This window comes from Salvelinus namaycush, chromosome 4 (genome assembly GCF_016432855.1).
Source record: "Salvelinus namaycush isolate Seneca chromosome 4, SaNama_1.0, whole genome shotgun sequence".
Taxonomy (NCBI): Eukaryota; Metazoa; Chordata; class Actinopteri; order Salmoniformes; family Salmonidae; genus Salvelinus; species Salvelinus namaycush.
This window is the reverse complement of record NC_052310.1, coordinates 22,780,049-22,793,809: the sequence shown is the minus strand read 5'-3', so window position 1 is coordinate 22,793,809 and position 13,761 is coordinate 22,780,049. Positions and strand designations below refer to the sequence as shown.

Sequence of the window (13,761 nt, the reverse complement as noted above, 5' to 3'; positions counted from 1 at the left end):
GTCAAGAAAACCAGAAGCAAAACTGCCTTGTGTAGTACACTATACAATGAGCTCTCTGTCCACAAGAGAAACAGTGGTATATCTATTTCTTTGTGCAGATTTTTCGGAAACATCTAGCCACAGTAGTGTACCCTAATAAACAACCGATGTAGCAAATAACATTTGTCCTGATAGTGAATGTAGTGAAGCTGAGGCCATAGGCACCCCTTTAATTAAGAACGGATGCATTAATGGATTAAAGCTGGCAGGCCCTGACAGCACACTCCCACTCACCATGCTTCCCCAACAGAATACCACGTTGTGCTCTTGTTCCTAATGTGATGTAGCTTTTTTAATACCTTTTCTCAAGCCATAGAGAAGTTGTAGAGAAAATGTGACACTGAAATGTGGGAATTCATGTCATACCTGTATTATGTATTCAGTGGAGATCCAACTCTTGCAGGGTGAAATATCCTCCCTGTGCATAGCCCATCGAGATGTTGAGACTGTTGCTGATTTGCTATTTTGTGCTGGTAGCTTGTAAACAAGTCTGTTACTGTGCTTGTAATAACGGGGCCAGTAGGGTTTTACAGAAAATTAAGATAGAGGGAGCCTTTGCTTTCTCTCATTAACTTGGAATGAATGGGAAATTGGCCATTCCCAGAATGACATAGACTATCCCATTGGCCAAAACAAGTGACTACACTGTCTGGAAAGAGTATGGAGAGATTCCAACAGAAGCTTCTCATCAATACCCATTTTCCAAACACAGGTCATCATGAAACATACTCAATTTCCCCATAATCTGTCTTTATCATCAGTATACTCAGCATCCCGTTGAGTTCAGACAAAGGCAATCTAAATTGAATTGTTATAAAGATTGCTTTTCATTGCTCACTGCTAAATGTTTTTTAATAAAATGTAGTCTAATATCCCGCTAGCGTGCAAACCCAGTGAAAGCAGAGGAAATGGCACAACAGGATGTGGTTATGGATATGTGAATATTACAGATATGTCCATCTGTAAAGTGTGGCCAAATGTAATTGCTAATTTGCCACGTGAGGCTTATTTGATCGAATAGAAGTTTCATAATTGTTGGGTTGTTACGAATGCACTGATATAAGTGGACACACATGGCATTTCGGCAACTTTGGAAGAAAAAAAACAACTTTATATCTGCATTGTGCCTGTTCTCATAGAGATAGATAGAGGACTCATCATGGACAGGGCTCGACATTAACACTTGTCCGCTTGCCCGGGATAAGTAAAACAATTGTCGGACAAGAAGAATATAGATTTAAGTTGTCCAAATGAACAACTTAAAGAGTTGTGACTTCCACCATTTTTAAAGTAGTAAACTGGGTGGGGGTTCCAATGAGTTGGAAGCAATCAGCCAATGAAGAATAAGAAAATGTACTACCTTAAAATTGAGATGCCATGCTGTCATGGACAATATAATGGCACAGATACAAAGATGAGTCCTCTATCTATCTCTATGGCCCGTTGTTCACAAGCTTATCTGCCCTCTCATTGGCTAGAATGGTCCCTCCTCCTGCCTGCCTTCCATGTTGGAGGATATGTATTTCCATTGTCAAAGCAGTCACATGTCTATCTTGTCAATATAATAGACAATCTTTGGCTATAATGAACTTCCTAATGAGCAGCTTTGAATTGAATGCCCCTTGTGAATAATCCATTGGGCAGAGGTGTGCTCAGTTTGCTTGAACGTTTGCTACGTTGCAGAAACGGTTTGTACTGACGCTTGTACGTTTTTGAACAGACTTTGAGGTACATTTGCTCCCGTTTGGTGGGTGTGGCGAGTCGTGCCTTGATGCAATGAGTAACGTATTTAAAGGGCAGAGGCCATGATACAGGTTTCCCCAACCGACAATCCAACCCCCCTTTTCACCTGGCCGTTCAGTACATCACTGTTAACGTTCAGTTGAATGTTCCAGAACATAAAAACATACTGAACGCAGCCCTGGTGTGACAAGAATTATTCAAACGTAGAAGAAGTGACGGTTAGCAATAAGTAAATAAGGCTGCGTTTACACTGGCAGCCCAATTCTGATATTTTTTTCCACAAATTGGTCTTTTGACCAACCACATCAGATCTTTCACACCAGGGCCCGGTTTCCCAATAGCATCTTAAGGCTGAGTTTATTGTTAGAACCAACAATGGGCCCAGATCTTTTTCAGAGCTGATCTGATTTGTCAAAAGGCCAATTAGTGGAGAAATATCAGAATTGCCATTTAAGATAGCTCTAGAAGTTAAATAAGGTATCAAAATATAGCTTTATGTTCATTTGACAGTCAAAATAGCTTCAGGGGTGGAGATCTTGATTAATGCGCTCATCTATCCAGTATTATAACCAGCCCACCATATTATAACCAGCACACCTTATTAACCAGCCCACCATATTATAACCAGCACACCTTATTAACCAGCCCACCTTATTATAACCAGCCCACCGGAGTCTCATCAGTCTTCAGTGCACACAACAGCTTTTTTGTTTTTCCCCCAAACACATGCTTTTGATCACTCCTGTGTAGTTTGCTTGGGATCCACAAAAATATCCAGCAGCTTTTTCACAGAGGGGGAGGGGAGAGTCAGTGTAGTGAAAAACAAGGAATTGTCTCCACCCATTTTGCCTCGTTTGTGCTCCCACCCTTCCCTGTAGGTGAGCTACCTGACCAAACTCTGGGGAGAGAGAGAATGTGAAAGAGGTAGAGAAAGCCAGGAACAAAGGCAGAGAGTGAGAGAAACACAGACAAAAAGAGCTCTGTGTGGAGGGAAGAGAAAGGAACAGGTGGACTAGAGATTTGAGCTAGGCAGCTGTTGGGGAGGAAAAACAGTGGGTGTGCTCAGAGCTGTTGCAGACAAGTTTCTTCCCACAATACCTGTCTCTCTCACTTTCTTAAACACACCAGTTGGCAGGAAAAGGAAGTGAAGAAAAAAAGGTCTGAAGAAAAAGAGGGAGAGTTTTCCGGTCATTTAAAAACTGACTACCAGAAAGGAATTTAAAGATGCCTGAGGAGCAACCCTATTACGGAAAGCATGGTAACTTCTAATTGCTCCAACTTGGTTTTACCTTTTTTAACCTTATGAAAAGCTGTTTGTGTCTTATGATGGTTGGTTTGGTTGTAGCTTAAGTTTGTTCTTGAAGTGAGAGAGCTTTTCTCACTGCTTGAATGTTTTAATGAATCTATCAAGTTGGAGCTTGTTAAAGGGTGGTGTAATTTGTCTCTAGAGAAGAGCGCACTGGGTGAAACTACACCTCTAGTACTGGCATTATGAAAACATGTCTGAGAATGGGTGTGGGTTAAACCTGCTGATTATACAGGTGTGTGGAGAAATGCAAGTGAACATTGTATCAGAATGTTTTCTCGCTTATCAAATGCTGCTGCATTGTGTATATAAGGACTGGACTGAAAAATTGGCAGGAAACATTATTTGTTTTCAGCCCTGAAAAAATATAAATGCGTCAGCCATTGTTGTTTTGGGCAAATGTTTCTGCACTTTGCTCCAGCCTGCACTCCCTCTGTAAGCTGTTTCCACCATGTCTTTGAAGGGCATCTCAGGCTGATTATGCCCATTTAACACTTTAACATCCTGACTCTGTATCTCTGTGCTTGTGGAATGATGTTCTCTGGTGGCAGGCCCACTATAATGCATGCTGCAACAGCACCCTGACCACTGCTCTGCATTATTAATGGCCGCCATGCTGAACATCATACTCTATAGTATCTAGCCTGGACCCAGTGGTTCATCCACCTTAAGACTGTAATTATTGATGTTCTGGGAAGTTGAGATTCAGTATGGCTCAACTTGAGCACTTCTGACTGATTGTTATAATCGTACCCTTTCTCATCTAGGCCTAAATGTAGTTGACTTTAATGCCTCCTTTTTGTCCTCTGAGGATTTAGAACTGGCAATGAGTGAATGTAGTTTGCTCATGACATATCCATTCCCTCCTTGTACAGTAACTCTAGTTAACTTTGATTGATGTGGGCTGATGGCAGATGTGGAGAGTCTGTAGTCTCTGTGCTCCTCCTCACCCTGTTGGAACTCCAGGGTTCAGATCCAGGTTACACATTGTATTGGGTGTGCATGTGTGAAAGGGAGAGAATATTGTGCACTGGTTATAGCCTAGTTTAATTTGGGGGATGTTAAGAAAATCAAGAAACATTAACAAGAACAGAAACTTTTTTTTAACCTTTTCATGGCATTAATCAACATTTACCTTTTTTTAAGAAGTAATTAATACTGACAATGTGTAATCTGTCATTTTGTGTGTCTTATGTCCTTCAATCAAATGTAGCATCGGCTGAAGGAGACATCACACGCATTCATTCCCCACATACGCTGCTGCTACTGTCTTATGTATCCTGTTGCCTGGTCACTTTACCCCTACCTATATGTAGATCACAGGAGGCTGCTGAGGGGAGGACATTTCATAATAATGGCTGTAATGGAGCAAATGAATGGCATCAAACGCATGGAAACCATGTTTGATGTATTTGATACCATTCCACTCCAGCCCATCCTCCCCAATTAAGGTGCCACGAACCACCTGTGATGTAGATGGCTACCTCAATTACCTCGTACCCCTGCACATCAACTGTGGTACTCCTTGTATATAACCATGTTACTTTTTACTCGTTATTCGGTATTCACTGTGTATTATTCCTCGTTCCACCATTTCTATTTTTATATTTTATCTTAACTCTGCATTGTTGGGAAAAGACCCCCAAGTAAGCACAATAAAAATGTGATTTGATGAATAGGTTGTGCTCACACAGAGTCGCTGACCTCTGGTGACTATGTTGTGGTACTGCAGGTTCTCATGTTGCAGAAGGGCTGCTACAGAGGAATTTGTTGGCTTGCCAGGTGTGTCTGCCCCGAGGGAAAAGTAATCTGACCAACAGTAAAGGGAGCAGAATGTCGACGTGTGGGCAATCCACTCTGTTTACCCCATGAAATGTATAACTAGGAGGCAGACGCCCCCACATGGAACAGTGTAAAAGTACTTCTTGGTTATTAAATGTCTTCTGACAGCCCTGCAGTCTACGCTGCAAGCCATTTACCATCTGAAATGGTATTCCTACTGTATGTTTCAATACTTGCATTCTTTCCATCTAGGTGAACCAAGAAAATATGACCCCACCTTCAAAGGCCCCATCTATAACAGGTGAGAGGATTGCCAGTTCATCCACACTGTAGTCAGGACGGCACATAATTCACATCTAAAAACTATTAGTCACATAACGTTTCCATATCTCCCTCTCTCTTTACTCTAGGGGTTGCACTGACATTGTATGCTGCATCCTCTTCATTATTTGCATACTGGGCTATGTTGCAGTGGGAATTCTGGGTAAGTAAATGTGTCCTGTAGGCACAAACAAGCTTAACTGACCCCATATTAAGGACTTGGGTATACCCTGAGTGCTGCTCACCTAAAGCATGTCTGTGTGTTAAAGATGTCTGGTATTTGATTGTTTCTTTGTTGATGGTTCCCTTCTCCCCTAGCCTGGTCCCAGGGAGACCCCAGGAAGGTGATCTACCCCACAGACAGCAGAGGACAGTTCTGTGGGCAGGCAGGCACACCTCTGGAGTAAGTTCTGCCCTCACCATTCATGCACAGTGGAATACATAACAGACAATCACTAACACTCACATGTGTTGGTTGTCTCCATCATTCCCCCCTGGGCATTCACTCTCTTTAAACCTGCTCTTGTTCTCTGAACAACTGGTTGTGTGTGTATTGTAGGACGAAGCCCCTGCTGTTCTACTTCAACATCATGAAGTGTGCCAGTCCCATGGTGCTGCTGGAGTTCCAGTGCCCAACCACACAGGTGACCTGAACCTTTGTTTTCAGTTGATACGTTCTTGAACGCCATGTTATTTATGTATGCCTATGCACTTGTATTATCTTGTCTCATGGTAACATTTCTTTTGCCATCAGATGTGTGTGGAGAAATGCCCTGATAAGTTCATGACGCTCAAGAAGGCCTACGACATTAAAGAGAACTTTAAGTATTATAAGAACTTCTGCAAGGAGGGTCTAGAGGGGCTGGTGAGTAGCATGTGAAGAGGAATCTGAGATAGGTGGCGTAGTAGTTTTCCAAAATCAACATGGATGACAATGTCAAGATTCCTTGGTTTCCAATGTCAATAGAATGTCAAGAATGTGACAGTGTTTTGTTCTACAACAATAGTGTGCCCAGTGCCAGTTTAGTGTGAACAATTCAAACTTTGAATATACATTGCCGCACCAATGGTTGAGATACTAAGTGCTGGTTGTTCATGTGTGTTTTAGACTGTAACACAGATCCTGAGATTTGGCCTGTGTCCTGCCATGCTGACGCCAAGTAAACCCTGTAAGTACGGCTCTAGTCTCTTTTGCTCCCCTATCCTGTCTACCTGCCCTTCTTCCGTTCCTCTGAGTCGAACTCCAACACTCCTTCTGGCCAGCCCATCCTCCACATTTCTGGAATTTGAAAAAAGTGAAAGACATTATTTTAGCTGCTCTCCTTTATTGTCCTGTGTCTTCTCCTTCACCCCCCTTCCTCTTCCTCCAGTCACCCACAGGTGCTTCCCTGCCCTGGACCAGAAGAAGGGAGGGGAGATCACAGTGGGAAATAACTCTATGTTTGATGACGGGGAGGGGAAGATTAGAGATGCCAAAGATCTGGTGGCGGGGGTCAAGTGAGTCCACAGAAACAGAAATTGCATGATGTTTTCCTGTGATGGTTGCTAGTGCTACTTCTCCAATCAGCATTGGTCACTGTATTTTCTTCTATAGGAATGCCACAGTGGTCATTGAGGCTCGACAAGTGGCCATGAATATCTTTGAGGATTACACCCAGTCCTGGTACTGGATCCTAATGTAAGTCAGCATCTTCCCTTTGACACTATTGTGCAGGAATGCATTCACACTGAATTCCAAAGCACTTGATCAGGAAAGAGTCAGTTACGTAGCCACTCAAGTCTGTCTTTGTGTTGGGGTTCAGAGGGTTGGTGATTGCCATGCTCATCAGTCTCCTCTTCATCGTCCTCCTGCGCTTCCTGGCCGGGATCATGGTGTGGGTCATGATCGTCATGGTGATTCTGGTCATTGGATACGGTAAAGATCAGTTCAACAGAAATCCCATTTTGAGTTGTTTCTTAATGTTCACATCTCTATATAAACTCTCTATAATCAACAATGTCATATCCTGTGTCCCTTTCCCTCATCTCTATCTAAATGCTGTACTTCTCTCTTGTGGCCATGCTCTGTATTGCACCACAGGCATCTTCCACTGCTCCATGGAGTATGTTAGCCTGAAGTCAGAGGCAGGCTCTAATGTCACTCTAAAGGACCTGGGCTTCCAGACAGACTTCTCTGTGTACCTGCATATCAGACAGACCTGGCTGGCCTTCAGTAAGTCTCCCCACTAACCTCCTCTCAACCGTACAGCTAGTGTGGCTCAGGAGGTATATACCTGGGCCAATACATTAGAGCTATACTATATATCACGAAGCAGGATCAATGTTAGCCAGGTAACTTTTATAAACCCTTAGATATAATGCATTGCAGTGTTATCGCAAGCATAAACTGATACTAAGGACAACTAGGATTCCTGTATAAATGGTCGTGACTGAATTTTCCATTTGTTTTTATGCCTTTTCTCTCTCCCGTTCTCTTAGTTATTATTCTGGCCATTGTGGAGGTTATCATCATTTTGCTGCTCATCTTCCTCAGGAATAGAATCCTCATCGCCATCGCTCTCATCAAAGAAGCCAGCAGGTCAGGAAACGGGAGCGCTCTCTGCATTTACAGCCATTTCTAATGAGATTGGATGGGAAATGGATAATTGAATGCTAGGTCATTGTGGTTTAAATGGGGACATAATACATAGATGGTGGATAAGACCTTTCTAGTGCTAAACTGTGATGTTTTGTTTACAGGGCCATTGGGTATGTGATGTCAGCCCTGTTTTACCCCTTGTTCACCTTTGCCCTCCTATCCATTGTCATCGCCTACTGGGCCGTCACCGCTGTGTATCCTTCATGTTTGGAGAAAAATGACTCATAGGCTTGAGTAACTCAACATGCTGTTCTGAATGATTGATGTGTATTTGCTGGGATTTGTAGTTCCCTGGGTCATATTCTAGTCCTTGACAGCCTCTGGCCAGGTTCCTGTCCACCTCCAATCAGCCCATCTATAAGGTGTTCAATGAGACGGCCTGCGATCACTCCAGGAAAATCTGCGAGCCAGCTGTGAGTCCTGCTTTTCCGTTAGCCCATGCAGTATATCACCACCAGCCTGATCTTAATTGGGGAGACATTGAACCATCGGCTCACATGCCATGATAAAAGTGTATACAATGGATAGAATGTCAACTGTTGATTCTTCTCTACCTGTCTCCTCCAGAACTTCAGCACCTCCAGTATGAAGGCGGAGTGCCCATACTCGAAGTGTCTGTTTGCCTACTACGGTGGAGAGACGGTCTACCACAAGTACCTGATCGGCCTGCAGTTCTACAACGTCTTCCTGTTCTTCTGGTGTGCTAACTTTGTGACAGCGCTGGGTCAGATGACCCTGGCTGGGGCCTTTGCCTCCTACTACTGGGCCTTGGTCAAGCCTGACGACATCCCTGCCTTCCCCATCTTCTCATCCCTTGGCAGATCACTCAGGTGTGTGTGACTGTTTACGTTCCTGTTCCTAACCAAGTTGGGTGTTCAGATATGTACATGATGCTTTGTTGCGTATGTGGGTATCTTAACGCCATTTAATAAGGTTGGTTAGTGACATCTCCTCACTCCCCTGCTCAGGTATCACACAGGTTCCCTGGCGTTTGGCTCTCTCATCCTCTCCATCATCCAGATCATCAGGGTTCTGCTGGAGTACATCGACCACAAGCTCCAAGGTGAGCCATAGATCCTGTATTAGCAGTACTACGGTATGTTGCTATTAACACAGCTGTCATTGTATGCCCTCATCATACTTCACACTAGCTGTGTATGAATGTTTGTTTTTTTAGTACTTGTGTTGGCTCTGATTGGTTCTTCCCAACTGTGTGTTATTCTCCCCTAAAGGAACCCAAAATAAGTGTACGAAGTTCCTGCTGTGCTGTCTCAAGTGCTGCTTCTGGTGCCTGGAGAAATTCATCAAGTTCATCAACAGAAATGCCTACATTATGGTGCGTGTACCACCTGTTTGTGTGCACCTGCTATGCCCAATGTCACCCAGTTAAATGAATGTCATATTGGATATAATTAATTGCAGAGGAGCTTTGTCACCTGGATCATCTAACTGTTAACTGTGGGGAAAATGTTTGGTTTATGCTTGATTATGAATTTGAGTCTGCTGCCTCTAGGTGGCGATATATGGCAAGAACTTCTGCACGTCTGCCAAAGATGCCTTCTTCCTCCTTATGAGGAACATGATCAGGTGAGTGAGTGTGCTGTCTCTTAATGTTTGTGTTGACTTAATGAACTTTACAAAATGGACTATGATCCATCACAACGTATCACTGTTTGACCTTGCAGGGTAGCTGTCCTGGACAAGGTGACAGACTTCCTGTTGTTCCTGGGCAAACTCCTCATCGTGGGGCTTGTGGGTAAGTGAGGCTGTTTCTACAGGAAACATGATGAACAATAACACACTCTCAGTAGGGCCAGTCTTCTAATGATTGTATTTAGTTTTATTACGTTTCACTGTTGACAACCAGTTGTGCTATTGGATGAGAACTCTTCCGCCTGTTTCCCAGGAATCTTTGCCTTCTTCTTCTTCTCTGGGAGGGTGAAGGCCTTTGAGAACACAGCCCCCAACCTCCACTACTACTGGGTTCCCATCCTGGTGAGTAGCATAGCCATGCTCCGGGTCTGGTGAGTTACGTACAAAGACATGTAGTTTAATCTATGATTTAAATGTAGCTGAATGTAACCTACGGTGTTGTGTATAGTAATAGTTGGAGTGTGTTTCTCTCCTCAGACGGTGGTGGTTGGTTCCTTCCTTATTGCCCACGGCTTCTTCAGCGTGTACGCCATGTGTGTGGACACACTTTTCCTCTGCTTCTGTGAGTAACAGTAGAACCATCCCCCTCTTGTTTTACGAATTGTCATTCCCCCACAAACACAAGGTACCAGTGGTGAGAAGGTAAAGGATTATGGTGCACACAGTATACTCAGGAAATGGCTGCCTCGTGTTGGCAACTCTTTTACATCTCAAAGCTTTACTAAAAGTTTTGAAGTCAAGATGTCCCAATGTGTCTAGAGTTCATGTTGTCCTGAAACGGTGACCTCCTCTCCCTTTCTTCATGACCTCTTTCACTGCTAATGGTGTTGGGCTGCCACTAATTAGGAATTGCATGATGATATTCTGGTATTCTTCATAATGCTTTATTGCTAAGTTATTGATCCTAACCCAGCTATCTAGGACTATTGTTAACTTGCTGGTTGCAGACAATGGGGAAGTTGGTGTTGATCTATTAATTTAAAATGCGAATGGGTGCTTTTGCTGGGAATTTTGACTGACTTTCTCTTTCTCTCCCTTCTCGATTCATATTGTTTTCCTCCATCTCCCTTACTAATGCCACCCTTCACCTTCATCATCCTGTTTTCCAATCAACCATCCCATGACCCCATTTAACACACACACACACACACAGGCGACGACCTGGAGAGAAATGATGGCTCTCTGGCAAGACCGTATTACATGTCAGCTTCGCTCCATGACATTCTGTCGGAGAACAAGGCTGTGGAGGAGACCGAGGAGCCAACCCAGTCCTCACCACATCAGCCAGATGACCAAGACGTCCAGCTGAAACAATAGCAGCCTCTGATGCAGGAGAAAGACGAGGACGTTTAGGAGTAGTCATAGCAAAGACACTGTGGATGAGATCTCCACCTGCAGATCTGTCTTGTAGAAATGGGCATGCTACTCGTGATTGGTAGATCGACATCAAAGCCTGAATTTGGACAAGTCAACTGCTTGACCAGTGTCTTTCCTTCTCCCTATAGAAACGTGTGTGTATACAGTTGAAGTCGGAAGTTTACATACACCTTAGCCAAATGCATTTAAACTCAGTTTTTCACAATTCCTGACATTTAATCTTAGTAAATATTCCATGTCTTAGGTCAGTTAGGATCACCACTTTATTTTAAGAATGTGAAATGTCAGAATAACAGTAGAGAGTGATTTATTTCACCTTTTATGTCTTTCATCACATTCCTAGTGGGTCAGAAGTTTATACACTCAATTAGATTTTTGGCAGCATTGCCTTTAAATTGTTTAACTTGGGTCAAACGTTTTGGGTAGCCTTCCATAAATTGGGTGAATTTTGGCACATTCCTCCTGACAGAGCTGGTGTAACTGAGTCAGGTTTGTAGGTCTCCTTGTTCGCACACGCTTTTTCCGTTCTGCCCACAAATGTTCTATAGGATTGAGGTCAGGGCTTTGTGATGGCTACTTCAATACCTTGACTTTGTTGTCCTTTTGCCATTTTGCCACAACTTTAGAAGTATGCTTGGGGTCATTGTCCATTTAGAAGACCCATTTGCAACCAAGCTTTAACTTCCTGACTGATGTCTTGATGTTGCTTCAATATATCCCCATAATTTTCCATCCTCATGAGGCCATCTATTTTGTGAAGTGCACCAGTCCCTCCTGCAGCAAAGCACCCCCACAACATGCTGCCACCCCCGTGCTTCACGGCTGGGATGGTGTTCTTCGGCTTGCAAGCTTCCCCCTTTTCCTCCAAATATAACAATGGTCATTATGGCCAAACAGTTGTATTTTTGTTTCATCAGACCAGAAGACATTTCTCCAAAAAGTGCGATCTTTGTCCCCATGTGCAGTTGCAAACTGTAGTCTGGCTGTTTTATGTTGGTTTTGGAGCGGTGGCTTCTTCCTTGCTGAGCGGCCTTTCAGGTCATGTCGATATAGGATTTTTTTTTTTACTGTGTTTATAGATACTTTTGTACCTGTTTCCTCAAGCATCTTCACAATGTCCTTTTGCTGTTGTTCTGGGATTGATTTGCACTTTTCACACCAAAGTACGATCATCTCTAGGATACATGGAAATGAAACAATGTTAAAGTTTTTCCTTTTGAAATAATTTTCATATTTTTGTCTCATGATGTTTTCCTTGATTCTTCAGTGGAGGACCTGGAGAGGAACGATGGCAGTGCGGAGAGACCCTACCTGATGTCTGACCGCCTCCTCAAAGTCCTGAATAAGAAGAACAAGCCTGAACCAGCAGAGTAGAGCTCTCCCATGTGGTGTGGAGGAGGGCAAAAGCTCTGGTGTGTACAGGTGTGTAATTGTATATAGTGGAGTATGCCTTAAAGACCGGGTTGGCCAAGGACCTCATGCTGTCACTCATCCAGTACCTATGTGGCAATCTGTTGTCAGAAGTTCAAACAATCGCTGCCGTCCTCTGTGGTCGAGTGAGGCGTATAAATCCTAAATGGAATTTTAATGCTGCATGCAGAGTGCTTCTTACAAGGATGTTTTTTTCCCAATTTTCATTCAGTTATTTGGTTTGGATGAAATCATAGTTTTTGTCTATTTAATTATATTTTGATGACCTCATTTTCAAAAACCAGCAACCAAATGTGGTTCTTATTGAATATAGTTGTACGTTACTGTAATCAGACCAGCTGTAAGCCAGTATGTTATGAGTATTACTTGGAGTGTGTTACATGAAGGTGAGCACAGAACTGATCTATTTAGTAAAGTATTTTATACATTTACATAAAGCAGCACTTTTGTATGTAACCTATACAATTATTTTAATACGTGCAGTACTTCAAACAAGTTTAAAATGTGTAACTACTTTTTAATTGTTGCAATATTTTCTCTGCTTTGTCATTACCAAAGCCATTAATACAGTACTGTATCCCCTTTTTAACCCGCTGTTAAACATCAATGCTTGCTCTCTGTTATAATTGCCAGGTAATGAGCGGTAAAGGAATGTATTAAGATGGTGTGAAGCTGAAAGCAGGGAAAATATGGGTTGTGGATGTGGAACTGTTTTAAGTGCCTGTGGAATTCTGAAACTAAAATAAAAATAGTTTTGTACATTTAGTCCTGTGTGTGACTGCCTGCCAGGGCAGATGTGATTTTTTTAGCTATAGTCAGTTAAACTGTTTTAATGGTCAGCTGTGGATCCTCACGGTTCTCTGAATGACAAGTAAAGCATCTATAAACAGAATGAGCTGTTCTACAATCATCAATTATACAGTTGATGATGTTGGAAGTTTACATACACCTTAGCCAAATACATTTACGTGCAGTTTCACAATTCCTGACATTTAATCATAATAAAATTTCCCTGTCTTAGGTCAGTTAGACATTTCACTTTCTTAAAATAAAGTGGTGATCCTAACGGCCATCGTTGCATGAAGTGTACCAAAGCGCAGCGTGGTAAGTGTTCATGATTTATTAATAAAACTGAATAACAAAAGAGAATGAACGAAACCGAAACAGTTCTGTCTGGTGCAGAAACACAAAACTACCCACAAAACACAGGTGGGAAAAGGCTACCTAAGTATGGTTCTCCAATCAGAGACAAAGATAGACAGCTGCCTCTGAGAACCACACCCGGCCAAACACACAGAAATAGAATGCCCACCCCAACTCACGCCCTGACCAAACCAGAGACATAAAAAGGATCTCTAAGGTCAGGGTGTGACAATGTCGGAATAATAGTAGAGAATGATTTATTTCAACTTTTATTTCTTTCATCACATTCCCAGTGGGTCAAAAGTTTACATACACTCAATTAGTGTTT

The 13,761-nt window shown here is 42.8% G+C and overlaps 1 protein-coding gene across 2 annotated transcripts; it reads left to right on the top strand.

The window, feature by feature from the left end:
* Positions 1 to 2,660: 2,660 nt before the first annotated feature.
* On the top strand, positions 2,661 to 13,055 carry LOC120046330 (choline transporter-like protein 2). Of its 2 annotated transcripts, none has more exons than XM_038991475.1 (22): positions 2,661 to 3,040; positions 5,123 to 5,171; positions 5,281 to 5,354; positions 5,510 to 5,594; positions 5,751 to 5,835; positions 5,946 to 6,056; positions 6,300 to 6,360; positions 6,562 to 6,688; positions 6,786 to 6,869; positions 6,994 to 7,106; positions 7,272 to 7,403; positions 7,670 to 7,769; positions 7,931 to 8,023; positions 8,158 to 8,242; positions 8,397 to 8,659; positions 8,798 to 8,892; positions 9,062 to 9,165; positions 9,343 to 9,416; positions 9,515 to 9,585; positions 9,736 to 9,824; positions 9,960 to 10,044; positions 12,127 to 13,055. In XM_038991475.1, exons 1-22 carry the CDS (start codon positions 3,007 to 3,009, stop codon positions 12,231 to 12,233), a joined length of 2,121 nt encoding a protein of 706 aa, XP_038847403.1. In that variant the 5' UTR covers positions 2,661 to 3,006; the 3' UTR covers positions 12,234 to 13,055. The 2 variants fall into 2 exon arrangements, with proteins under 2 accessions (XP_038847403.1, XP_038847404.1); XM_038991476.1 differs by lacking the exon at positions 12,127 to 13,055 and adding an exon at positions 10,636 to 10,915.
* The last annotated feature ends 706 nt before the right edge of the window (positions 13,056 to 13,761 follow it).

Excerpts from the sequence above, each read along its gene's own strand:
- LOC120046330 (XM_038991476.1), top strand. The coding sequence starts at position 3,007 with ATGCCTGAGGAGCAACCCTATTACGGAAAGCATG. Across the intron at positions 9,166-9,342 it reads ACAGAAATGCCTACATTATG|GTGGCGATATATGGCAAGAA; the intron begins GTGCGTGTACCA and ends TGCTGCCTCTAG. Across the intron at positions 10,045-10,635 it reads CACACTTTTCCTCTGCTTCT|GCGACGACCTGGAGAGAAAT; the intron begins GTGAGTAACAGT and ends ACACACACACAG.